The 25,922-nt window shown below is 32.5% G+C and overlaps 2 protein-coding genes across 7 annotated transcripts; both read left to right on the top strand.

The window, feature by feature from the left end:
- Nucleotides 1-7,898: 7,898 nt before the first annotated feature.
- On the top strand, nucleotides 7,899-10,695 carry LOC105434915. 2 transcript variants are annotated; one of them, XR_004215480.1, is made up of 8 exons: nucleotides 7,899-8,154; nucleotides 8,227-8,319; nucleotides 8,587-8,889; nucleotides 8,972-9,202; nucleotides 9,284-9,518; nucleotides 9,607-9,768; nucleotides 9,848-9,952; nucleotides 10,351-10,695. XR_004215480.1 is itself a non-coding variant. In XM_031883212.1 (5 exons), exons 3-5 carry the CDS (start codon nucleotides 8,872-8,874, stop codon nucleotides 9,479-9,481), a joined length of 447 nt encoding a protein of 148 aa, XP_031739072.1. In that variant the 5' UTR covers nucleotides 7,899-8,154; nucleotides 8,227-8,319; nucleotides 8,587-8,871; the 3' UTR covers nucleotides 9,482-9,585. The 2 variants fall into 2 exon arrangements, 1 of the variants encoding a protein (XP_031739072.1); XM_031883212.1 differs by lacking the exons at nucleotides 9,607-9,768; nucleotides 9,848-9,952; nucleotides 10,351-10,695 and having other exon boundaries at nucleotides 9,284-9,585.
- A 6,095-nt stretch (nucleotides 10,696-16,790) lies between these two features.
- Nucleotides 16,791-24,725, top strand: LOC101214911 (cyclic nucleotide-gated ion channel 1). Of its 5 annotated transcripts, none has more exons than XM_004150271.3 (6): nucleotides 16,791-19,067; nucleotides 19,832-20,032; nucleotides 20,511-20,794; nucleotides 22,756-22,867; nucleotides 23,067-23,303; nucleotides 23,713-24,725. In XM_004150271.3, exons 1-6 carry the CDS (start codon nucleotides 18,654-18,656, stop codon nucleotides 24,418-24,420), a joined length of 1,956 nt encoding a protein of 651 aa, XP_004150319.1. In that variant the 5' UTR covers nucleotides 16,791-18,653; the 3' UTR covers nucleotides 24,421-24,725. The 5 variants fall into 5 exon arrangements, with proteins under 5 accessions (XP_004150319.1, XP_031738560.1, XP_031738559.1 ...); XM_031882700.1 differs by having other exon boundaries at nucleotides 17,931-18,039; XM_031882699.1 differs by having other exon boundaries at nucleotides 18,929-19,072.
- Nucleotides 24,726-25,922: the final 1,197 nt, after the last annotated feature.

Here is a 25,922-nt window from a genome sequence, read left to right as displayed (position 1 = left end):
ATTAAATAGCCACTATCAAAGTATTATTCAGAAAAAAAGCCACTTAATAACCACTAACTAATAATCCGCTAAAAAAGTCTTGTGGAACTAAAATAAGCGGTCTACAATATCCCTGTCTTATATAGCCTAATGGAGGCGGGGTCACGGAGCTCTAGATCCATAGAAAGACTTGCCCACGGATTCAATATTCTTTGAACCTATGCTGGAGTTAGGGGGAAAGAAGGTTAGAAAATGTATGTGGTGTGGGTTCATCTCTCTCGACCTGTGAAGGTGAAAGGGAAGGTGAGGGGACCCAGACTTTAGATCTCTTCTCTATGGCATGAGGTTGATTTCGTCTCGACGAGTGTGTTGGGGAGCCAAAGAGAGGGAGTACCTATGCCTCTGAATCTCTAGGATGACCATTTGTCACAGTTGTAGGCAAAGGAGACAAGGGTGAGGCACTTTTGATAGAAGAGACTGAACCTCCAGGGGCTCAACAATATCCATTCTTCCCGCTCGACTTGCTTTATGCCTAGCATAAGATCCCGATACTTTTCATTGATCCACTCCTCCATCTAAATAAAATGAGCCTCTCGTCTCAAATCTCCAAATGAATAGTCCTTCGGACCTGTCTTATGGCACCTCTCCCTGTATTTCCTATCGTCGGCGAGCCCAACAATATCCCTATCTTATGGCGCCTTTCTTTACTTAAATTGCATTGAGCGTCCTCTATGGCCTAATTAGGGGAGCAAAGAATTTGATCTTAATGGAAAAAAATATCCATTCGGCCTCAATCCGCTTTTCCTTTTATAGTTATGCGCACTAAAATCGGGAAGCCCCCATTCTTCTTATTAGGTTGATTGTTTTGGAACCCTAAGGTTGCTTGTTGCTCTTTTGTTGTGCGGTCTTTTTAGAACACGTTTTAAATTTAGTTTTATTCTCTTATTTGCATTTTGCATTGGATTCTTCTAAAATTTTGACTCTCTTTATCTTTTTTTGATCATTTATTGTGCGATCTCTTTTTATAAGACATTTTTAGTTTAGATTTATACATTTAGTTTACAATATTTGAAATTTGGAGTTTGTTTTGATATTTTTACCCTTTTTGTATTCTCTCGTTTTTTGTTTATTTTGTTTAAAGGGGGTGCTTTTCTTTGAACAAATGTAGAATTTATTTTCTTCTTACGTATTTGCATTTTGTTTGAAACTTTATTGTGTCGTGATTATTCAGATCTCCTTCTTGTTTCTCTCTTATGTGTTATTGTTTCTCTGTTTTTTTATATTTTTTTTCATGACTATGGAGGGTGTTCTTTTAAAATTTGAGTTGATTTAAGAAAAATTGGTTGTCCGGGAATTAATTTTTCTATACTATCTCAACCGTAATAGAAGACATGTGTTTTCTAGTTTCATTCTTAGTTGCGTCTTTTTTTTATTTTCTTATTTTAAATCTGGCTCATTTTGTTATGACATTATTCAATCATTATTATAATATTTATTTCTTGTGCGATGTCTTTTGAGAAGACATTTTTAGTTTAAATTTATTATCTTTTAGTTTGCACTTTTTTCATTATTGATTGGTATGAAATTTTGAGTCTCTTTTTTATTTGTCATTTGTTGTGCCCAATTTTTACGAGGTATTTTTAATTTAGATGTATTATTTTTAAATTTTCTTGCAATTGGTATTACGAATTGTTTTCAAATTTTGGACTTTTTTTCTTTGTTGTGCAATGTTTTTTTCTTTCTTTCTTGCATTTAGCTTCCTAATTTAGACATATTTTGTTTATTGATTATATTTTTAATTTAGATTTATTTACTTTTAGCTTGCATTTTGCATATAGATTGTATTGTTTTATGAAATATAGGGTTTTTTTTTTTTCTTAGTTTGTGATGTCTTTTTACAATATATTTTTAATTTAGATTCATTATTTCTTAGTTTGTATTTTGTATATAGATTGTTTTTTAACATGGGGTTTTTTTTTTTTTTTTTTTTGCTTTGTTGTGCTGACACATTTTAAATTTAGATTTGTTATCTTTTTAACTCTTGCGTTATGGTTTGTTATGAAATTTTGAGTTTCTATTTTTCTATTTTTCTTTTTTTGTCATTTGTTTTGCTATCTCCTTCTAAGACATTTTTAGTTTAGGTTTATTATTTTGTAACTTGCTCGCATTTTGTATTATGGACTGTTTTGAATTTTTTATTTTTTTCCAATGGTGTACGATGTCTTTTTACGAGACATTTTCAATTTACATTCATTATTTTTTAGTTTGCTTGCATTTTGTATTATGGATTGTTCTTTGGAATTTTAAGTTTCTTTTTTTGGTTCTTATTGTGTGATGGTTTGTAAGAGACATTTTAAAATTTAGATTTATTATCTTTTTAGCTTACTGTATTATGAATTGTTACGAAATCTTGAATTGTTTTCTTTTTCTTTTCTTTTTTGTCCTTTTTTTGTGTGATTTTTCTTTAATGAAACATTTTAATTTAGGTTGATTATTAAAAGCTTGCTTTTGTATGGATTGTTATGATATTTTGAGTTTTTTTCTTCTTTTGTTAGTATCTTTTTATGAGACATTTTTAGTTTGCATTTTTGCATTATTCTTTGTAGAATTTTGATTTTTTTTGGTTGTGCTATAACTTTATATGAGACATTTTAAATTAAGATTTTTTACTTTTTAGCTTGTTTGCCTTTTGTATTATGGATTGCTTTTTGGAAATTTTGAGTTTTTTTTTTTATTTTTTGGTCTTTTGGTGTGCGGTCTTTTTAGGACACGTTTTAAATTTTGTTTTATTATCTTTTAATTTGCATTTTTCATTGTATGGATTCTTCTAAAATTTTAACTCTTTTTCGGGTCATTTTCTGGTCGTTTATTGTGCAATCTCTTTTCATCAGACATTTTTATTTTAGATTTATACATTTAGCTTACAATATTTAAAATTTGGAGTCTGTTTTGATATTTTTACCCTTTTGGTATTCTCTGGTTTTTTCTTTATTTTGTTTAATGGGTGAATGTTTTTCTTTGAACAAATGTGTTTTCTTCTTATGTGTTGTTTCTCTGTTTTTTTATATTTTTTTCATGATTATGGAGAGTGTTCCTTTTAAATTTGAGTTGATTTAAGAAAAATTGGTTGTCCGGGAATTAATTTTTCTATACTATCTCAACCGTAAAAGAAGACATGTGTCTTCTAGTTTCACTTTCATTCTTGTTGTGTCTCTTTTTTATTTTCTTATTCTAAATCTTGCCCATTTTGTTATGACAGTATTCAATCATTATTACATATATTTATTGTGCGATGGCTTTTTTATATTTATTCTCTTTTAGTTTGCATTTTTGCATTATCGATTGTTCTGAAATTTTGAGTTTCTTTTTAATTTGTCATTTGTTGTGCTCATTTTTTACGAGATATTTTTAATTTAGAGGTATTGTTTTTAAATTTGCTTGGATTTGGTATTGTGGATTGTTTTCAATTTTTGGGCTTTTTTTCTTTGTGTGCCATGTTTTTTTTTCTCTTGCATTTAGCTTCCTAATTTAGACATACTTTTTTTATTGATTATACTTTTTATAAATTTATTAATTTTTAGCTTGTTTACATTTTGTATATAGATTATATTTTTTTTTGAAATTTAGGGTTTTCTTCTTCTTTTTTTTATCTTTGTTGTTTAGATTTATTAATTTTTAGCACTTGCATTTTGTATATAGAATGTTTTTTGAAATTTAGTGTTTTCTTTTTGTTTTTTTGGGTCCTTTGTTGTGTGATGATTTTTATGCGACGATTTATGTCTTTCGATCCATTGTTGTGTGATTTCTCTTTATGTGACACTTTTAAATGTTTGTTAGTTAGCTTGCATTTTGTATATTATGGATTGTTTTTTGGAAATTTTGAGTTTTGTTTTCTTTTTTTTTGTCATTTGCAGACATTTTTTAATTTAAATTTATTATCTTTTAGTTTGGGGCTTGCATTTTGCATTAATGAGTTTTGAAATTTTGTGTGCGTTTTTTTTTTCTTTTGTTGCATGAGATCTTTTATGAAACATTTTTAATATAGATTTATTGTTTTTAAATTGACCTTTTTTTTTCCATGGTTTGTCCCAATCCATTAGTTTGGTGCCTTTTTCTTCTATCCAACATTTTTTGTTTATAATTGTAGAATCTTTTTACTATGCGTTCTTTGTGTGACTCTTAGTTTCACTTTACTTTCTAAAGATTTGATAGCAGTTTTTTTAGTTTAATATTTCTTTTAGTTCTATTTTAATTTGGTATATTGTAGTTCACATTACACCCATTATGGTTTGTTATGAAATTTTGATTTCTATATATATATATATATATTTTTTTTTTTTTTTTGTCATTTGTTTTGCTATCTCTTTGTGAGACAATTTTTAGTTTAGGTTTATTATTTTGTAGCTTGCTTGCATTTTGTATTATCGATTGTTTTGAATTTTTTATTTTTTTTCAATTGTTGTACGTTGTCTTTTTCCTAGACATTTTTAATTTACATACATTATTCTTTAGTTTGCTTGCATTTTTTATTATGGATTGTTTCTTTGGTTCTTTATTGTGCGATGGCTTGTAAGAGACATTTTAATTTTAGATTTATTATCTTTTTAGCGTACTGCATTATGAATTGTTATGAAATCTGGAGCTTTTTTCTTCTTGTGTTTTCTTTTGTCCTTTGTTGTGTGATTTCTCTTTAATGAAACATTTTAATTTAGGTTAATTTTTAAAAGCTTGCTTTTGTTTTGCATGGATTGTTATGAAATTTTGAGTTTTTTTTTCTTTTTTTTTGTTAATATCGACATTTTTAAGTTAAAATTTAATTTAGGTTTATTGTTTTTTAGTGTGCATTTTTGCATTATCGATTATTTTTAGAATTTTGAGTTTTTCTTCTTTTTTTTCGTCGTGCTATAACATTATGCGAGACAATTTATATTAAGATTTTTTATTTTTTAGCTTGTTTGCCTTTTGCATTATGGATTGCGTTTTGGAAATTTTGAGTTTCTTTTTTTTTTTTTTTTTTTTGGTCTTTTGTTGTGCGGTCTTTTCAGGACACGTTTTAAATTTAGTTTTATTATCTTTTATTTGCATTTTGCATTGTATGGATTCTTCCAAAATTTTGACTCTCTTCTTTGTTATTTTTTGGTCATTTATTGTGCGTTCTCTTTTTATGAGACATTTTTATTTTAGATTTATACATTTAGCTTACTTGGAGTGTGTTTTGATATTTTTACCCTTCTGGTATTCTCGGTTTTTTTCTTCATTTTGTTTAATGGGTGAATGTTTTTCTTTGAACAAATGTGGAATTTATTTTCTTCTTACGTAGTTGCATTTTCTTTGAAACTTTACTGTGTGAAACTTTACTGTGTCATGATTATTCATATCTCCTTGTTTTTCTCTTCTGCGTTATTTCTTTGTTTTTTATGTTCTTTTCATGATTATTGAGAGTGTTCCTTTTAAATTTGAGTTGATTTAAGAAAAATTGGTTGTCCGAGAATTAAATTTTCTATACTATCCGAATCGTAATAGAAGACATGTGTCTTCTAGTTTCATTCTTGTTGTGTCTCTCTTTTATTTTCTTATTTTAAATTTTGCTCATTTTGTTATGAGATTATTCAATCATTATTATATTTATTTCTTGTGGATGTTTTTTTAGAAGACATTTTTAATTTAAATTTATTATCTTTTAGTTTACATTTTTTCATTATCGGTTGTTCTGAAATTTTGAGCTTCTATTTTATTTGTCATTTGTTGTGCACATTTTTCACGAGATATTTTAAATTTAGATGTATTATTTTTAAATTTGCTTGCATTTGGTATTACATATTGTTTTCAAATTTTGGGCTTTTTTCTTTGTTGTACTTTTCTTTTTTTTTTTTGCTTGCATTTAGTTTCCTAATTTAAACATATATTTTGTTTATTGATTATAACTTTAATTTAGATTTATTAATTTTTAGCTTGCTTGCCTTTTCTATATAGATTATATTGTTTTTTGAAATTTAGGGTTTTCTTCTTCTCATTTTTTTGTCTTTTGTTTTTTCGAAAAATACACAATGGGTCAGTAGGTGCACCAGGACATCTCCACTAGGTGGACACCTCCTTAGCACCCTCATCATTCCCGCTTCACTAAATATAAAAAGTCCAAAGCATGAAGCAAGGAACACAAAAAATGCTAGAGAGTAGCCTATGAGACCTGTTACCTCGAAGTCCCGATGGAAAGCATTAAAATACATTGAGATTTAAAGTAACGCTACTAGTAGAGTTTTTGAAAATGGGAGAACGACTAGTCCATAATCCAGTGAGGGCTTGTATATCTTCCCATAAAGCCGGCAAAGATTTTTCTTTCCCATTAAAAATTCTCTTGTTTCTTTCTAACCATATAGACCAGAGGGTGACAACAGCCATGTTTAAGTGGATAACTTGTTTTTTCGACTTGGGTCTATTTCTACAAATATGTTTGCACAAGAGAGCAGTATTGTCAAAGTTGTATTGATGATGTAGAAGAGCTCCAACCTTTTCCCAAATACCTTTGTTGTAAGGGCAGCCGTAGAAAAGGTGATTTCTGTTTTCTTCACTAGCCTTGCAGAGCACATACCAGGAAGGGTTCAAAATCCATTTAGGAAGTCTTTTCTGTAAGACTTCAACCATGTTTATACACTCGTGAAGAAGGGATCATATGAAGAATTTACACTTTTTTGGAATGGTAGATTTCCACAGTTGTTGGTATATTTCATATCCCGAATTGTTTTGCTCCTATTGTATTCTGTCTGTGATCGTTGTTTTGATCGAAGCAATGGAGAAACAACCATTTGTATTTAAGCTTCATTTGAGAGTGTCTTTGTCTTGTGAAGGGGTGAGAAGATGCATTGTGCTTTTCAGTTCCTCCCAACTCTATATTTCCACACTTCTCAGAGGTCTTCTAGGGTATAAATCTCATTCCATAGTTTCTTCGTTCCACAAGTCTTTGATTGAATTCCATTTCTTTGTTGGAAGCGCATACAGTCTTGGTCTTTGAATGTAGAGGGGGTTGTGTTCATGCCAATCTCCATGCCAAAAAGAGATGACTTCCCCATTATTTATTCTCCATTTAATCTGAGGTAGAAACCATTCATTGCCCTTGGTAATAGACCTCCATGGGGCTTTTGGACTGTTGTATTTGCCCTTTGTAGGGATGTCACCCAAGAAAGATTGTTCATATTTTGCTAGAATTATTCTTTTCCAGAAGGGGTCGGTTTCATTTAGAAATCTCCACATCCTTTTGAATAGAAGAGCAAAGTTTGTGTCCTTTACATTGTTGATGCCGAGGCCGTCCTTGATCTTAGGAGTTGTAACAATCTTCCAATTAATTAGGTAGATATTGTTTTTTTCTTTTGAGTTTCTCCAAAAAAACTTCTCCAGCTTTTTTCTACGCTCTTGCATATTGAGATTGGTGGTTTAAAAACTGAGAGATGATAATTCAGGATGCTAGCAAGTGTGGAATTTATAAGGGTCAATTTGCCTCCGTTGGATAGGTAGGAGTACTTCAAATTATGGATTTTTTTTAACATGAAATCAATGAAGGCCCAGTTGATTTTGAATTTAGATTTATTAATTTTTAGATTGCTTGCATTTTGTATATAGATTGTATTCTTATTGCATTTTGTATATAGATTGTATTTTTATTTGAAATATAGGTTTTTTTTTTTTTTTTTTTCCTTTGTGCGATGTCTTTTTACAAGATATTTTTAATCTAGATTCAATATTTTTTAGTTTGCATTTTGTATATAGATTGTTTTTTTGAACATTGGGGTTTCTTTTTCTTTTTTTTCTTCTTTGTTGTGCGATTTTTTTCACACATTTTAAATTTAGATTTATTATCTTTTTAACTTTTGCATTATGGTTTGTTATGAAATTTTGGGTTTCTGTTTTTTTTTTTTTTTTGTCATTTGTTTTGCTATCTCCTTGTGAGACATTTTTAGTTTATGTGTGTTATTTTGTAGCTTGCTTGCATTTTGTATTATGGATTGTTTTGAATTTTTTATTTTTTCCATTGTTGTTCGATGTCTTTTTACAGGACATTTTTAATTTAGATTCATTAAGGATCAACCATCATGTTTGCAGTTTCCTCCTAAGATCTATTCTCTTATTAATCAAGAAAATTGTGAATCTTTTGTGGACCCTAGACTGACCGAAGAATGGAAGGTAAATAAATTTAATTACATGTTAACTTTAATTTTGGTTTGGTAAGTAACTACAAACTAATTCTTTGTATAGGATTATAGTCGCACTCAAAGGGAAAGAAGATCAAAATGCATATACAATCATCACATTGCTCGTAAGGAATATGCAAATCTTGCCAAAGAATTAGTAAGTATTTCTAATTGAATGAAATAATTTATCTTAATATGTTTATGCTAACTAAATATATATCTTTGGTTGTAGAATATAACGGGTGATCTTTCCTATTGTTCTACTCTTTGGAAAGAAGCACGAAAAGAAAAAAACAATGATTATTTTGATGATGTTACTCGAGATTGTCTCTCAGATCATAAGTTTGCTTACGATTTACTTATATACAATATATAATCTTTTGTAAACTTAGTTAGTGATGAATACACTTGTATTGTTCTATAGGAGGCATTAGCTGAAACACATAAAGATGAGGACATATTGACTGAGGCATTGGGTTCTAAGGAGCATGGTGGACGTGTACGTGGCATGGGTGGTTTTGTCTCTCAATCACTATATTTCAAGGCAGTGAAAGGGAAAGGGAAAATTGTAAGTTCTCAAATTGAAGTATGTCATATAGAGGATGACTAAAAAAGTAAGAGTTACAAGAAGAGTCATAACTACTCAAAACCGTCCATCGGAAATGTTAACATAGATCTCAATGCCGATGAGGATTTGGGCAACACCCCTATGAACGAAGAAGTGAAGGTAACTAACTTTGTTGTCACTTATAAAATTTTAATGTTTATAGGATAATTTTTTCTTAACGATGCATTTAATACTTGTAAAGGGAACACCATGCAAATTGGCTATAGGAACGATTAATAATATCGTTGCAATAGCCACCATACTTGATGATAGCAATGACGGTCTCAATGTTAAAGTCTTGGTGGACTTGCTCACGGGAGGAGATTGTAGTATACCTATTCCAGTGAAGGGCAAGATAGAGACTTTAAATCAAGCATTAGGTAATATTGTTGAATGGTCTCGTCGACTTGTTTATGTGATTCATAACAAAGAAGTAAGTCTCTTATTCACTATTGAAGTTTTGATAATATATGTGGTTGTATTTTAGGTTTTGATATTATTTTGTTTGTGGTAGGAGCATTCAACCCCGAAGGATGTTCTGTATTCTTTAAATTACACAAATGTTAATGGAACCATTAAGATCTTATATGGACATGTCGTGAAGAGTATAAAGGGTGTAGATATGGTTCGTATCCCAATGAACGAGCTAATATTCGGTAAAAACAAATTCATTTATTTAGATCGTGAGGACTTGATCCACTATTGCAGCTAGTAGAAATAGGCTATATGTGCATCCTAGCATACATTACGTAAGTAAACATCTTTTACTCATCTTTATGTCCAATACTATAGCTATAGTTATTTTGTTCCTTTTTAACTAAGATTGTTGTTACTTAGATATCTTTGGGATGAATGTGATTGTGGAAACAAGTTTTTTGTTATCAACCAAGCAAAAATAACATCACATATCAAGGATCGTGATCTCCGATCCAGAAATTTTGCCAACCAGTTAGAAGCGACTACCTTGGAACAAATAGTTCTAATTCCGTATAATACTGGGTAAATAAATAAGAGGAACACATTATTATGTTTTTCATTGAGCTTAAATGTATACTCACATTGAAGATGTTTATTGTAGTTTTCATTGGATGTTGCATGTCATCGATCTTCGAGGGAACTGTGTTTATGTTTTGGACTCTCTTCGAAGTAAAGTTAACGAAGACATCCATGGAGTCATAAATGTGTAAGTGTACTTACGATTTACTTCTTATTTCACTTCATTGTCTTCCAATTCTAATTATGTTTCCAAATGTATAGAGGATTAAAAGCATGGCAAGCTAAGCATGATTTACAACATTATCGGTCAACTCCGAAATGGAAACCTATAAAGATAATTTGCATTGACACAAAATTATTTTCAATGAAACATAAGAATAATTTGTATGTAATTTATATACATGCAATGTCCTCGTCAATTAGAATCGGTTGGGTGTGGGTATTATGTCCAAAAGTATACATCAAATCGTTTATAATTCTAGTACTCCCATCACTAGTCTTGTAAGTTTCTACATTCACTTTTTTATATGTTACAAATAAATAAATTACCTAAACTTATTATTTCCATACATTCCTTGTATATAGGCAAGAGGAGATTGACGAGATTCACACAAAATGGGCAAGCTTTGTTAGTCGATTTGGGTAAGCTTTATATATGTGTTGTATTGTAGTGTTTTAGGTGTTACTTTATAGTGTATTTGTTGTAGTACTATGTGAAAAATGTGTGTTAGTGGAGGAATTTGTTGTACACATACTTTAATACTTTACATATTATTTACTTGATTGATATGTGTATTTCTGTAGTAGTATGAAAGTGTGGAAAAGTGTATTTCTGTAGTTTGTCATGGAAGTGTGGAAGTTTATGTGCTGGTTTTGTAGGTGTCTTACATGTTGAATCCTATGGCTAAAATATATTAATTTTCCATGGAAGTATGGAAGTGTATGTGCTGGTTTTGTAGGTGTCTTACCTGTTGAATTCTATAGCTAGAAATAATATTAGTTTGCTATTGGATGTGTGGAAGTGTATGCTGGTTTTGTAGGTGTTGATCTTCTTCCTTGTAGGTGAAATGGATAAATTGATTTGTCATGGAAGTGTAGAAGTGTATGTGCTGGTTTTGTAGGTTTTTTATATGTTGAATTCTATAGCTAGAAATAGTATTAGTACTCATTGGATGTGTGGAAGTGTATGCTTGTTTTGTAGGTGTTGATCTTATGCCTTGCAGGTGAAATATAGAAGTAATATATAAGGTTTGCCATGGAGTGGTAGACAATTAGCAATCGTGCAACAATTTTTTTAAATTTTTTTAATATACGATGAGGAACATTTCATGTCGTAATTTGTGACAAATAATGTCGATTTCGATACCATAAAAAATAATTAAAATAAAAAAAACAAGGCTTTGATGTCGATTTTAAACCGACATCAATGGCCATTAATGTCGTTTTTAAACTGACATCCAAGCAAAAACGACACTAAAGGCCTCTAATAACGCTAGCATAGATGTCGGTTCAGTACCGAGACCAAAGGCCATTAATGTTGGTTTTAAACCGACATTAAAGGGCAAATTTCTTCTGGTGCTTGTTTTTTTTTTCTTTTTTTCCTTTGTTGTGCGATGTCTTTTTACAAGATATTTTTAATTTAGATTCATTATTTTTTAGTTTGTATTTTGAATATAGATTGTTTTTTTTAACATTGGGGTTTCTTCTTTTTCTTTTATTTCTTTGTCATCAATGTTTTTTATGGCATGTTTTAAATTTAGATTTATTATCTTTTTAACTCTTGAATGACACTCATTGTTGAATTTTTTCTTAACCTAGAACACATTTATACTATTATGAAATTATAGTGTAGGATGAGATGATGGAATTAAAAACCACTTCATCATAAGAAGGGAGTGAACCTCTTCTAGAAAAGGAAATATGTGAACGGGTATTGGGTAAGCGATCAGGGCATGTGAAAGGACAAGGTTGGGGACCAAGGCCCAAGAATGCTAGAAATGAAATAATTCGACAAAACACCAAAGAAGCAAATGCACATATTGCACACTTGCAAAGCATAGTTGATTCATAACAAGCTACAATTGAAGCGATTTTAAAAAGGTTAACATGTCAAGAAGCTAGCTCTAACATGGAACAAAGTTTAGAACAATCAAATGAGAGCCAACAGGTACATTTTTCAAACTTAATTAGTTTGATATAAAGTGCTAGATTAGAGTAGTATATACAAAGATGGTATACTGTGAATTGATATGACTATCCTTCAGTTATGGTAATCATAAATTTGTTCTTATGATGATTTTGGTGCTTGTGATTAGAACATTATGGACTGTCTAGACATGTCTCTCCCTTCGCATTTTGGTGCTTGTGATTAGAATGTTATGGAGTGTCATTATGTCACCCCCCCCATTGTTTGAGTTTTCAATTTAGACATGTCACCCCCTTCTCAATTTGGTCTTGTGATTGCTTGTGTTTAGAATGTTTTGGAGTATCATTATGATTTTGGCGTTTCATGTAGACATCCCCCCTCTTATTTTGGAGTTTGTGATTAGAACGTTATGGAGTGTCTAAACATGTCCTCCCTCCTCATTGTTTAAGTTTTTAATTTATAACGATCGGCGTTTTGGGACAAGACTTAGAACGGGGTTGGAAGCATCCTCATTGTTTGATTAGAAAGGAACGACCGAACTTAGAACGGAGTCGGAGGCCTCGAAAGTTGACATCTAACTACTAGGAGGTCCGATTCTGAGTGATCTCGAAGTTTATTGCCCAGAAAAGCCGAACGGTGATGCCCCAGACTCGGTTTCTTGGTTCCGTCCCAAAACACCGAAGACAGGTACAATGGCCTAGAAAGGAACGACCGAACTTAGAACGGGATCAGAGGCCTCGAAAGTTCACATCTAACTATTGGGTGGTCCGATTCTGAGTGATCTCGAAGTTTCTTGCCCACAAAAGCCGAACGGTGATGCCCAGACTCGGTTTCTTGGTTCCGTCCCTGAACGCCGAAGAAAGGCACAATGGCCTAGAAAGGAACAACCGGACTTAGAACGGGGTCAGAGGCCTCGAAAGTTCATATCTAACTACTGGGTGGTCCGATTCTGAGTGATCTTGAAGTTTCTTGCCCACAAAAGCCGAGCGGTGATGCCCCAAACTCAGTTTCCTGGTTCCGTCCCAAAGCACCGAAGAAAGGCACAATGGCCTAGAAAAGGAACGACGAGACTTAGAATGGGGTCGGAGGTCTCAAAAGTTCACATCTAACTACTGGGTGGTCCGATTCTAAGTGATCTCGAAGTTTCTTACCCACAAAAGGCGAATGGTGATGCCCCTATACTCGGTTTCCTGGTTCCATCCCAAAACGCTGAAGAAAGGAACAATGACCTATAAAAGGAACGATCGGACTTAGAACGGGGTCGGAGGCCTCGAAAGTTTACATCTAACTACTGGGTGGTCCGATTTTGAGTGATCTCAAACTTTTTTGTCCACAAAAGCCGAACTGTGAGGTCAATGTTATCCTGATCTCAAGTTTCCTTCATATATTCTCTCTTTTATTGTCTCACAATACTTTTTTTTCTATATATATTTAATAACACTTGAAGTTTTTAAAATGAAAAAAAAAAAAAAGAAAAGATCTTACTTGACGTTTAAAAAATGTCAAAAAAATCTAGAAAATGACTCTCCTCCACCTTTTGTTGTGATTGAACTTGTTAGTGTAATGGCAGAGTGACATGAAGAACATGACATGTTTTTTATTGTAAAAAAATGTAGTAATTGAAATGACAGAAAAAAAAATGTCATAATATACAAATTCGTGACATTTTGTAATTGTCATCAATATCAAAACAATGACATTTTATTTTACAAAAACTGTCACGGTTGACATATCCTTGACAGGGAAAAAATGTCATAATATACAATTCGTGACATTTTGTAACTGTCGTCAATATTGAAACAATGACATTTGATTTTATAAAAATTGTTACGATTGGCATATCCTTGATAAGGAAAAAATGTTACAATATACAAATTTGTGACATTTTATAACTGTCGTCAATATGCAAATGATGATAGTTATTTGTTGTTATAAAATATTAAATAATGACATTTATTTTCTATCATAAGAACACTTATTGTGGTCGTTTTTTAAATTGTCATTGATGGTCTTTTCACAACAAAAGATCTTATGACTTTAAATAACTGTCACAAATTTTATTTATGACAGAAAATAACTATAGTCGTAGACCATTTTTCTTGAACACCTCACATCCATTTTTAAGATATGTGAGGGGAGAGCCTAATATTGTTTCAAAGATTGGTCATTCCTTTGTATTTTGAATCACCTCAACTTTGTATTTTTACCGACCATAAACGTGGATATTTTTTATTATTGATGGCTTATCCTAAAACTTTTTCATATTCTCTTTGAAAGAATACAAATAATGTGTCATTAGAAAAGAAAAAAAAAAAAGACAATATGATTGGGATTGATGCAAAAACATAAAACATATGTTGTTCGTTGCTTCTCTTGATGAACAATAGAAAGACGTTTAAAGCAAACTAAGAATAAATAAGACAATGATGGATATATCTATTTTTCTATATTCTCTTCAAGCTTATTTATAAATATGTTAATATCAACCTAGCTTAATTGCATGCATATTGAAGATTATTAGGTATCTACTTTGTGTTTGGTTTTCTTCCTTCATTAGTTGGGTTCAATCAATCCACCTTTGTGAAAGGTCATAACATTGTTGGAAGATTGTGGAAGTTAATCATAAGAACAATGATAAAGGTTGGCCTTTGTTGGAGGGGCATGTCCAAAAGGTTTTTGACTTTGTCATCGAGATTTTGTTATTTAACATTATTCTTCTTGCTTTTGGTACACCATTATGGACTTGTGAGTTTGATTAAGGGCTTGTGTTACTTATTGTACATGTGTTCCATTTATATGGATGAATCTATTGAAGATCAGGTCTAATCTATTGAAGATCAGGTCTTTTTGTCAAGGGGATCCATTATGGCAATACCACTTTCTGTCATGGAAGTTTTGCCTCAATTGTTGGATTTTCCTCTACTTCATCTTGGTTTCATCATTGTTTGTGACCACATTGGGCTCACTCCCCTTGACATTTCTCCACATTCTATGTCTTGGCTTCATCCTTATCTCTAACATATTCTTACATGGAGATATTGTTGATCCTTATCCCTTGACTCATCAATTTAGCATGGGTTGATCAGTTAGAGTCCATTTCATAACGTTTCTATTTTTTATTTGATAACTATTCTCATTTTTCATTTTTAAACTTTAAGGAATGGTTCTTAAAATTGGACAAAAGTTCAGAAACCATTAGAAATAGTCTATCCGATTCCATTTCATTTGATTACATTTTCTTTATTTTTAAAAATCTTTAATTGACTCGTCGGTGGGAACACTTGTCTAAATCATTTATTTAGTTATGTTTATTTTTGTTTTTTCATATTTAGAGGTTTAATCTAATTTTGAATTTTAAACAATCTAATATTTAAACTTATATATTATTTTGATCTTCTAAATTTAAATATTTAATATGTTTATTTAAATATTTTACGAATTTTACCATAAGCATGTTTATATGTTATTTTAAATTTAAATTTATTATTTTAGTTCGTTCGAAATTAGTCGAATTTTGGTGTATATCCAATATTTTACTAAGATATTCATTTAGGATATCCTTAACATTTACAACTACCACATTCATAGTAATATAAGTGAGTTAAATTTAAATCAAAATCATTTAAAACAAATGAAATGAATATATGAAAAATAATATTTCAAAATTAAATTTTAACATGTGTTTAATAAAAATACTATATTATAGTTATTAATTTTGGAATGGAATTTAGGTGTGTTTGATCATGTTAATGTTTTTATAATTATTTTATGAATTTTATATATGTTCATTTTTTACCTATTAAATTATATTTAAATTGAAAAAATAACATAATAAATGATTATCAAACAAATCTATGTTTATGTTTCCTTTTTTTCAAGAAACAAAAAACAATAGTAGTTATTAAATATGGTTCATTTTATTGTTCTAAAAAAGAAGAAACAAATAAATGAAACAAGAAACAGATAACAAAAAAACGAGAATGTTATCAAACAAACTCTTATTAGATATTTCTATATTTATATTGGTTGGCTACAAATTATGCACTTGATATATTTGGAGTTTTCAAGCTTATTGGGTTAGCGTGTTGATTTTGCTTGTCAAAATAAGTCAAAATAGTATTGTTGGGGCAAAGGTTGTTTGGTGGAGCGTTTACCTTCTATAGTAGGAGGGTGGTTTTGGTATTCATCAAATTCCCTCTCGGAATGATCTTGTTATCATGAAGTTGTTGATGCTTATTCTGATTCATTTAGGTTCTTTGTGGCCACCTGTGTGGAGACTTATAGCTTGCGTTGTTGAAGTATTTAAGCAGTTAGCTCCTCTAAATCTTCATGGTAGACTATTCTTCATGTTTTGAACAATTCTGTAGCTCTTGATTTGATTTTCTATTGTTGGCGATTGCCAATGCTTGGTCTGGTTTGACCCTTAGTTAAAAAGGATTATATTATGAATTGGCTTAATACTATGATTATGTTAGACGATGGGAATAATTTAGTGGTTTCTATGCATTCATTGGACCTAGGATTGGTCTCTTCAAACTCCAAAAAGCTAATTGAACTTTTGGATCGATTACAATCAATAGTGGCTAAGGTTGGTAGGGAGGATCAAGTGACATGACGCCCTTGTTGCCTAGGAGTGTTTCCAGTCGAAAGTACTTGAGATTACTTGCAACATGTGTAACTTTGTGGTGGCTTGTTATTAGAAATTGATTTCATTCATGATCATAAAAGTAGTGTTTTAATGTTGGTAAAGTTAAAGACAAGGTATCAATCATTTTCTTTATATGGCTCTTTTAGTTAGACTTTCTAGGGGCATCCTTTTATGGGGTGCAGGGTGCATGTTCCCACGAGATCATATGTAACACTTCAGTGCACCCCAACAAAGCTAATTAGGTTGTGTGATCCAATACTTTTTTTTTTGTTGTTGTTCCTAGTCACTTTGAGCTTCTATCAAAGGGACTCAAGTCGGTTCTCCTCCTTGTAATTTATTTTCTGAATTTGTGTATGTCTTTCCTATATTTTTTGCTTTTTTATTTTCAGGTATTTGTTGTGCTTTGTATGAAACCTCCAAATTTTGAGAAATTTCAATTCCTAATGGATTTCAAATGAATTTGGTTGTTTGTCACAGCAGGAAAGAAAATGAATGATTTTAAATTCTGTTTTTATTTGAGCATTTTTCTGACCAAAATTGTAGTATTTGATTGGACTTTAAAGTAAATTACATAATTGACTACCCATAGAAGCTAAAATTTGAGCATTTTTTTCTTTTCAATAACCATCCAAACCTAAAATTTGAAAGACATTCATTTCGAATCTTTTTCGTTATTACAAGACATTTTTTTCAACTTTGTAAATCCAAAGAAAGGCCTAATTTGCTTGGTTGTGTTCGTAGTTTGACTTGATAAGAAGTCAAGTTTGTCTCCTTGCGATTCAATACATTTGAAAGAGGAAAAAAATTGAGTGCATACACGATGAGGATATCTATGTGTCTCTCCATATATGGGTTCGATGTAACCTTTAATTTTATTTTTGTGTGCCATATTAGATAGCTGCAAATCATTGCCACTGGAAGAAGGGGCAGTAGCCGTTTTTTCTTATAAACTTTGAATTTGAATGGTTTTTCATTTTCGTTTCACGTATTTAAGAATTACATCATATTTTCTTGATTGCAAGAGACGAATCCAACCTATATGTCGACCCAAAGGAAATTTCTTCGAACTTCGTTGGGAATCAGGATGATCCCGGACACTAGGAGAGTAAGACGCTTGAAGCTCGTCTTTTACCATCCACAAATTGACGTATCATATGGGGGCAATATAAATACAATATCTTTGTTGACGTACCTTCTTCGTCGTTGACAAATCCCCCAAAAATGCAGAGTCAAACCTCTCCAAACCCACCTTCTTCGACCTCCACCGCGGGACCCAACTGCACTCAATTTCTCCATTTTGATCATCTCAGAGCCACACCCTACTTGGGTCGAGTTAATATTCGGATGAAAGTTGTATTGTGTATAATAATGGCAGTATGGAATTTTTCTTCCAAGTTTTATAGCTTGTTTCCGGTTTCTACTACCAACTTCGACGAGAGAGTGGCCATTTCCTTTAATTTCTTTCTGTTCCCTTTTCTGGGTATGGTTGATTTTTTGTGAATTACGAAATTCCATGATTTGGGTAATGAGTTTTGGTCCTGATTATTTCATTTTTAGTGTTTTTGTTTTGTTTTTTTTTCAAATGAAGTTGGTTTGAAATTGATGCTTTGTGTGGTCTTACTGTGGCTATGGATAATCTTCATGTACTTCATTTGTGCCATTTAGTCTTTTTCTGTGGCTTTTTGTACGGAATTCCATAGTGAGTGGTTTCATATCAGTGGATTTTATGATTTTATGCACACAACTTGGTGTGAATGTCTAATGAGGTGGCGAACTTATGGAGAGACTCTTTTCAAACGGACTTTTAATCTGATTTCTTAGTTTTTTATTTTTTATTTTTTTGCCTCGTAAGTTGGTTGTGCATGTTTATCATTTTGAAGAAATTGATGCTCATAGCTTCATAGAGGATACTGAAATCTGCTTTCATCTTTTCAATCCTTTCAACTACTGGGTCACTTGGATCGGATCTTGATCATCCTCAATTTGTTACTGGTCAGGTTTCATGATTCTGCTAAGGAAAATTACTAGAGTGGAGTTTCATAGTGGATGAGTAAATGAATTCAGCTTTCCACAGAGGGTTGGCTTCTAGTTTTTATGGAATTAGAAGCTTCTTCTTCTAATAAACTCAGGCCTGAAGGCTTTCCCTCAGAGAAGAAAATTCTTGATCCACAAGGGCCATTTCTTCAAAGTTGGAACAAGCTATTTGTGTTGTCTTGTGTGATTTCTGTTTCGTTGGATCCTTTGTTCTTTTATGTTCCTGTGATTGATATGAGAAAGATGTGCCTTAGATTAGATGGGAAAGTGGAGACTGTAGTCTGTATACTGCGGTTTTTTACAGATTTGTTCTATGTTGTGCATATTGTTTTTCAGTTTCGTACAGGATTTATTTCTCCCTCTTCACGAGTATTTGGAAGAGGTGTTTTAGAAGAAGATTCCTTGAGAATAGCAACGAGGTATCTGTCATCGTACTTTCTAATTGACATTTCTTCAGTACTCCCACTTCCACAGGTGAGGTCAGTTTCTTAGGACTTGACAGTACGTCTACTTTACTGTTAATTTGTTAGCAGCCTTTGCTAAGGGATCATTCATTCATGTACCTGTTTGATTCAATCTTCTCCCCCTCTCTTTCTTCAAATGGGTTCAACTAATTGTTAGTTCCTAGCTTTCCCATGCCAATTTCAATAATTCAACATCAATTGATTACTACTTCTCTCGAAATTTCCACCTTAGCTACTGGGAGAAAATTATTGGTTATTTCCTTGTTATATGTGCATGGCAGTCAGTAATATGTATTCTCTTACGCTTAATCTTGCCATGAACAAATTTTTTTCAGTAGGAATTAAAATGTGATGGCTAGCCTAAAACTAATTTCTCGGGTAATTGAATTTGAGAACTGCATAAAAATTCAATTTTCTTTTATATTTAGTTCTGTGGTTCTACTTTTTTCAAGGTTTCCAGTGAAATGATGTGCTCCTTATGCATGCAAAATCCCCATTTTCTGCTAGCTTACTCTGGAAATATTTCTATGGTATTCGTCTTCAGATTTATACATTACAATAATAACACAAACCATATTTGTAATTACTGTGGGATGATCTCAACTGGAGTGAAGCATACATTTATAGTGCTGGAATGTGAGCTTGATACCATCAACTGTATGAAGGATTGATTTAACTCTTGTTGAGGTTGAAAAATATGTCAATCAACATTTATTTCTCAAATTCATTTGATTTTGATGCGTGAACTGTCCTGCTTTTCTATAATTTGCCCAGGTGGTGATTCTGATAATGAGAAGTTCGAGATCAATGAATACAAAGGACTTGCTGAAATATGCTGTATTATGTCAATTTGTGCCAAGGTTTCTTCGAATCTATCCACTGTACAAAGAAGTTACGAGGACGTCGGGCATACTCATTGAAACAGCTTGGGCAGGAGTGGCATTTAATCTCTTTCTGTACATGCTAGCTGGCCACGTTAGTTTTCCTCTATGCTCCATGTGTGGAAGCAAGATTTTTTTTCAAGTGCCTAGTCATTTCTATCAAATATATATTGTTGTATGTTGGTGACTTGGTTGGTTTCGATCTTCCAAAATTCCTCCCTTTCTTTGGAGATCATAGAGAGGGGGGAGGGAGTTGGGTGACACAAGGTGCCATGCTGATATGTGGTTAAATTACTATTGAACCAATAAGCCATAAAACTGAAGGGACTTGTCACAAAATCTTAAAGAAGTATTACTAATTGATGGTTCTCATAGAATCTAGGATCAATTAGAGACAAAGCCAAAGTAGGTGGATGATTCTGCTTTTGCATGTGATTTCTCAACCTTGAGTCTGCCAAATGAATTATAGTATTTCTATTGTGCACGTCAATTTTATTCACACATTTAATTCATCCTTCTCTTGTAGTGACATTTTTCTTTTCTTTTTTGCATCTTGCCATTCTGAACCTTAGGTATTTGGGGCAGTCTGGTACTTATGTTCCATACAGCGAGTAGGCCAGTGCTGGCAAGAAGCTTGTACCAAGCATCTTGGCTGTAGCTTTACTTCCTTATATTGTGATCATAATTACATTAATGAAGGGAATCAATTCCTCACTGATATGTGCCCTGTCAAAAAGAAAAATATTGAACCTTTTAATTTTGGAATATTCATTCAAGCCCTTCAACCTGATATTGTGGAATCAGATTTTTCGAAGAAGTTCCTTTACTGCTTCTGGTGGGGCTTGAGAAATCTAAGGTATGTTGTCTGCCCCTTTTGGATATTCTTTCTGATCCAGAGATCTGCTATAAATTTATAAAGCATCCTAGAGAAACAATTTTTTATGTTCACAATTATATGGTTCTTACTTCCTGTTGCTTTTTCTGTATCTTTGTTGGGATGAAGAAGATCTTAGGACCATAATTGTGCATCCTCATACCTAGTGTTGATTTTATGGAATAAATCTATATTTCATTTTAATAGAGATACAAGCCTATATATAACCATAGAGAAATACACTTAAGGAAATAATATCTCCAGAATAATATCTCCTAAGAATAATCTAATTATATTAATACCCTTCCTCAAACTCAAGGTTGAAATCACAAACTTGAGTTTGCTAAGAACTAAGAAAAGAAACAATATATCTAGAATAGAATAAAAAACCCGAAGAACAAACACACAAAGAACTTCTAGGCTAAAACAAACCCACGAAGAGCGAAACGAAGAACTTCTGGGATAGAAACATAGATCCTCGTATAGAGATCTATAACAGAACCTAGGAAGAACGAAACAAGAACTCCGGGGGCAAAATGAAAGAGCAAAACTGAAGCAAAGTAGAATCAAATCAGGATGAAAACGTGGTCTGAATTGGGCAGGAGCGTTTCGTCATCAGAATGGAACTGAACGAACTAAACTAAAGCAAGTCAGAATCAAACTGAACAGGAAATCTGGGTGAACAGAACGAAAACTGAAGAGAGCTGAGAGGTTGAGTAGATAGAGAACTTTGCGGCGTTCTTCGCAAAAAGAGAAGATGCGTTTCATGACGGCGAGCTTCACAAATGGAGAGCGGACAAAGCCGAACCTGTGCGTCGTCGGCTGTGAGTGGAGCGGAGCGGTGGATCATGGATCTGAACAAAGATTCACCCTCTTCAGGATCGGGAGTCTTCAATCTAAAGAGATTGTCTGGTACGAGTAAAGGGCGGCGGCGGCAGGTCGGTCTGATCTTGAACAGTATGATTCGAAGGCGAAAGATGAAATAAAACACGGATCTGGAAGTCGAAGACACGAACAGAGATGCACGAACAAATCGGTGCTTGCAATGTGCGCACAAGTAGATCTAAGTGAGGACGAATGGAGAGCGGATATGGGTCGAGAGTGCGACGAACTGTGTGGATGGAAGGAGCAGTGATGGCGGAAGGAGCAGTGATGGCAGAAGGAGTAGTGGCGGCGGCGGCAGAATCAGAGACGAGGATTTTGATCTAGGAGGCAGAGCGAATTACTTGGAGACATGATGTGTATTGATTACTGATGGGTATGGCTCTGCCTCCGTCGACGAATCAACGGAGGCAGACGTGCAGGGATGTGACGGCTAGAATACAAGGAGACTTAAAACCCTATAGCTCTGATACCATGTTGATTTTATGGAATAAATCTATATTTCATTTTAATAGAGATACAAGCCTATATATAACCATAGAGAAATACACTTAAGGAAATAATATCAAATAATATCTCCAGAATAATATCTCCTAAGAATAATCTAATTATAGTTCATCGCAGGCTGGCCAGAGTTATATACAAATTTATGCTCATCTAGACCACTTTTAATTTAATTGGCTTAGAATTGTAGATTCATGGTGGAGGTTGGCAGTGCTCATAAAAATTGGTCGCTTGCAAATGTTATTTATGTTATCACATAAAACTTACGTTGATTGACTTTTCAAAGGAAAAAAAACTTATGCTGATTGATTAGAGTTCACAGAAAAATTCACTTAATTTAATGCATTGCTTGAGACATTATGCATAAATTTGAGTCCTCTGACCCATTGAGAATACTGAACTTGTGGTGAAATGGTGATACTCTTTGCAGTACTGTGTTACTTCAAATAAAATAATTTTATAACCCATTAACCTCTAAAATTTCTATGGTGTCGAATATTTTGCCATCAATTGTTGAAGTAGTTTTCTATATACTTGTACTTCTCTCTTGGATGCAGCTCTTCGGGGCAAAATCTTACTACAAGTCCTTGCATATGGGAAAACTGCTTTGCCATTTCCGTTTGCATCTCTGGCTTAGTGTTGTTTGCATTTCTCCTAGGCAACATGCAGGTCAGTACTGGTAATTCTTGCTGCTATTTATCATCTTAGGCTGGCGTAGAATCTCTTTCCTTTGCAAGAATGAAAGTTGGGCATTTGATTGTAGGCTGTTGAGAAGCACATAAATCTATTTGTTATAAAACCTTATGCAATATTTGATGCATATTTTACAAGGTGAATCTCTTTCTGTGTTAAACTTGGTGTGGAACAGATGTATTGGCGATCCTCAAATGCAAGAGAGGAGAAGATGAGAGTGAGAAGGAATGATGTCGAACAATGGATGTCACATCGTTTACTCCCTGAGAACCCAAGGGAGCGGGTTCGTAGATATGAACATTACACGTGGCAAGAAACCAGAGGTGTTGATGAACATAGTCTGCTGCATAACCTGCCTAGAGACATCCAACGACATTATAAACGTCATCTTTGCTTGGCTTTGCTCATGCGAGTAAGCATTCTTTTTGTTTTGATTTTTGTTTTATTAGTTACAGAGAACGATGGCAGTTCCATCCATGCATACTACGCACAAATAGATAATGTGTATGCACATATGTGAGTGTACATGTGTGTGTTCATATATATATATATATATATAGGTAGATACATGTATACAATACAGATGTAAGGGTTGACAAGATTAAGAATGAGATTTAAATAATCTGAGAGCAGTGTTTTAAAGTGAATTGCATTTTTTCTTCTTATAAGAACTTATAGAGAAAGTTCTAGCTCGGTTAAGTATCCTAGATTTGAAAAGATGGATAACAATGGTCATAAACAATCACTAGTTCAGTTATACATACACTGCAAGCTTTACTTGCTGAATTGATTCTCATGATTTGTTTACACTTTCCATTAAGGTTCCAATGTTTGAAAAGATGGATGAACAATTGTTGGATGCAATGTGTGCTCGTCTCAAGCCAGTGCTGTACACAGAAGAAAGTTGTATTGTTCGGGAAGGCGATCCAGTTGATGAAATGCTCTTCATCATGAGAGGCAAGCTCTTGACCATGACTACAAATGGTGGGAGAACTATATTCTTCAACTCCGATTTCCTCATGTCTGGTGATTTCTGTGGAGAAGAACTACTGACATGGGCTCTAGACCCTCATTCCTCAACCAATCTCCCTCTTTCAACTCGAACTGTTCGATCTCTTACAGAAGTTGAAGCATTTTCTTTTGAATCCAACGACTTGAAATTTGTTGCATCTCAATACCGCAAACTTCACAGCAAGCAGCTACGCCAGATTTTCAGATTTTACTCACAGCAGTGGAGAACCTGGGCAGCTTGTTTCATACAAGCAACATGGCGGTGGCGACGCCATCAAAGAAAGAAGCTCAAAGAGTCTCTCAAGGAGGAAGAGAGTAGGTTGAAAAACGCATTAGCTTCCCTTGAGGACCAGTCACTGAGTTTAGGCACCACCGTCTACGCAGCCAGATTTGCTGCTAACATGCTTCGCTCGGTGAGACGAAATAGTACTAGAAGAGCTACAATAGCCATATTGCTTCAGAAGCCAGCTGAGCCTGATTTTTTGACCTTGGAAGATAACAACATATATGAAAGATGACATTCACATTTATTGTTTACAACTTTATATTACATTTTGGTTTGAAAACGAGGACATATTAAACTGTCAGTTCAAATTTGGAATGGTTGATTTCATTGCATTTACAATCTCTCTGGTAGAAGAGAATCCTCCAAATAATGAAGTTTTGGTTGTAATGAACTAAGCAGTAGGAGAAATGTCTTTCTGCTTTTGATTATTGCATATCGACTAGTCTTTGGTAGAGGGTCCCAGTTTTATTGTAAATTATTGAACACTTCCCTAAAGAAATTTCTAGTTATACTGCATTGAGCATGTGCTTTTTTGCATTTTTGTTATGTTATAGATGACACATTCAATTTTCTTTTTTTTAGGAATGTGGTTGTAAAGTAATTAAAATGTGATTCATAAGATTCACTCACATGGTGAATTATTTTGTCTGGGATTGTAAAGTAATCTATGCTGACTTTGTTTTTCCACAGTTTCATTGTACTATACCACGACGAATCCAGAACGTTCACATCAGAGGACACAAATATATAAGGTTAGAAGTTTAGTTCATGAATTTTTAAATTTCTGTATGTATATAATTCAACTTTTTAGGTACTTCGTTTGAAAAGTATCAACTTTACATATAGTATCTCTCTTGTATATTTGAAAATATTAAAAAATTAATGGATTCTTTTTCTCCTATATAGCAAAATGATCTACTTATTTATAAATATGAAAAAACGACACAAAGTTTCCATTTTGCTATATTTGAAAATATTTCTGTTAATTTTGTTATTTAAATAATTTTTCACAATTTGAATGATATATTAGACATCATTTTTTTTAATTAATGTTATCTATTGCGTTCCAATTTTAAAATATAAGGTTCAATTAGAACATTTATTATACTTATAAAATGGTTAATTTTTAAACATTTTAGAAATAAAATTGAATTGATTAGAAAAACTTGTCATTCAACTTTCATATGAATGTAATATTGAATGCACTAATATACAATATGTATATTAAAATAAGTGTTGACAAGCCTTAACAAATGTAGCAAGATCCCAGGGTTTTTTAGTTCAAAACTCCATCTAACTGTTACTTAAAAAGAAAGAAAGCAAAAAAAATGCTTACAACTATCAAACCAACCTCAATTACACGATTCTAAATAGAAACAAGTATTGTATATCTAATATACGACACTTCTTTTAATAAAACATAAATATATAATTCAGGATTTGAGGGAGGTGTTCCGCCTCCTTGATAGATATGCTCCGACTAAATTTCAAAGATTTGTTCGAAAAATTATTTTAAACGATAAAACTTTTATTTATATTATAATTTTTTATTTTTACAACTATGTGTTCAGTTAGATGAATTGTATAAAGTTTTACATGAAAGAAAAAGAATTATGTAAAGTTGAAATAAAACACATTGTTTGAAGTTTTCCAACTATTAAGTTAATAGTAAAATATCAATTCTCTGCTTTGAAGTTTTCCACCAATTAATATCAATTTTGTTCTTTGTAGGCT

Source organism: Cucumis sativus, chromosome 3 (assembly GCF_000004075.3).
Source record: "Cucumis sativus cultivar 9930 chromosome 3, Cucumber_9930_V3, whole genome shotgun sequence".
Lineage (NCBI taxonomy): Eukaryota > Viridiplantae > Streptophyta > Magnoliopsida > Cucurbitales > Cucurbitaceae > Cucumis > Cucumis sativus.
The sequence above is the reverse complement of the archived record's forward strand: the minus strand, read 5'-3'. Positions and strand labels throughout refer to the sequence as shown.

Coding starts and splice junctions, on each gene's coding strand:
- LOC105434915 (XM_031883212.1), top strand. Junction 9,203..9,283: donor ATGTGATTCATAACAAAGAA/GTAAGTCTCTTA, acceptor TGTTTGTGGTAG/GAGCATTCAACCCCGAAGGA.
- LOC101214911 (XM_004150271.3), top strand. CDS start 18,654: ATGGAATTAGAAGCTTCTTCTTCTAATAAACTCAGGCCTGAAGGCTTT. Junction 20,033..20,510: donor TGTACATGCTAGCTGGCCAC/GTTAGTTTTCCT, acceptor TCTGAACCTTAG/GTATTTGGGGCAGTCTGGTA. Junction 20,795..22,755: donor TGGGGCTTGAGAAATCTAAG/GTATGTTGTCTG, acceptor TCTTGGATGCAG/CTCTTCGGGGCAAAATCTTA.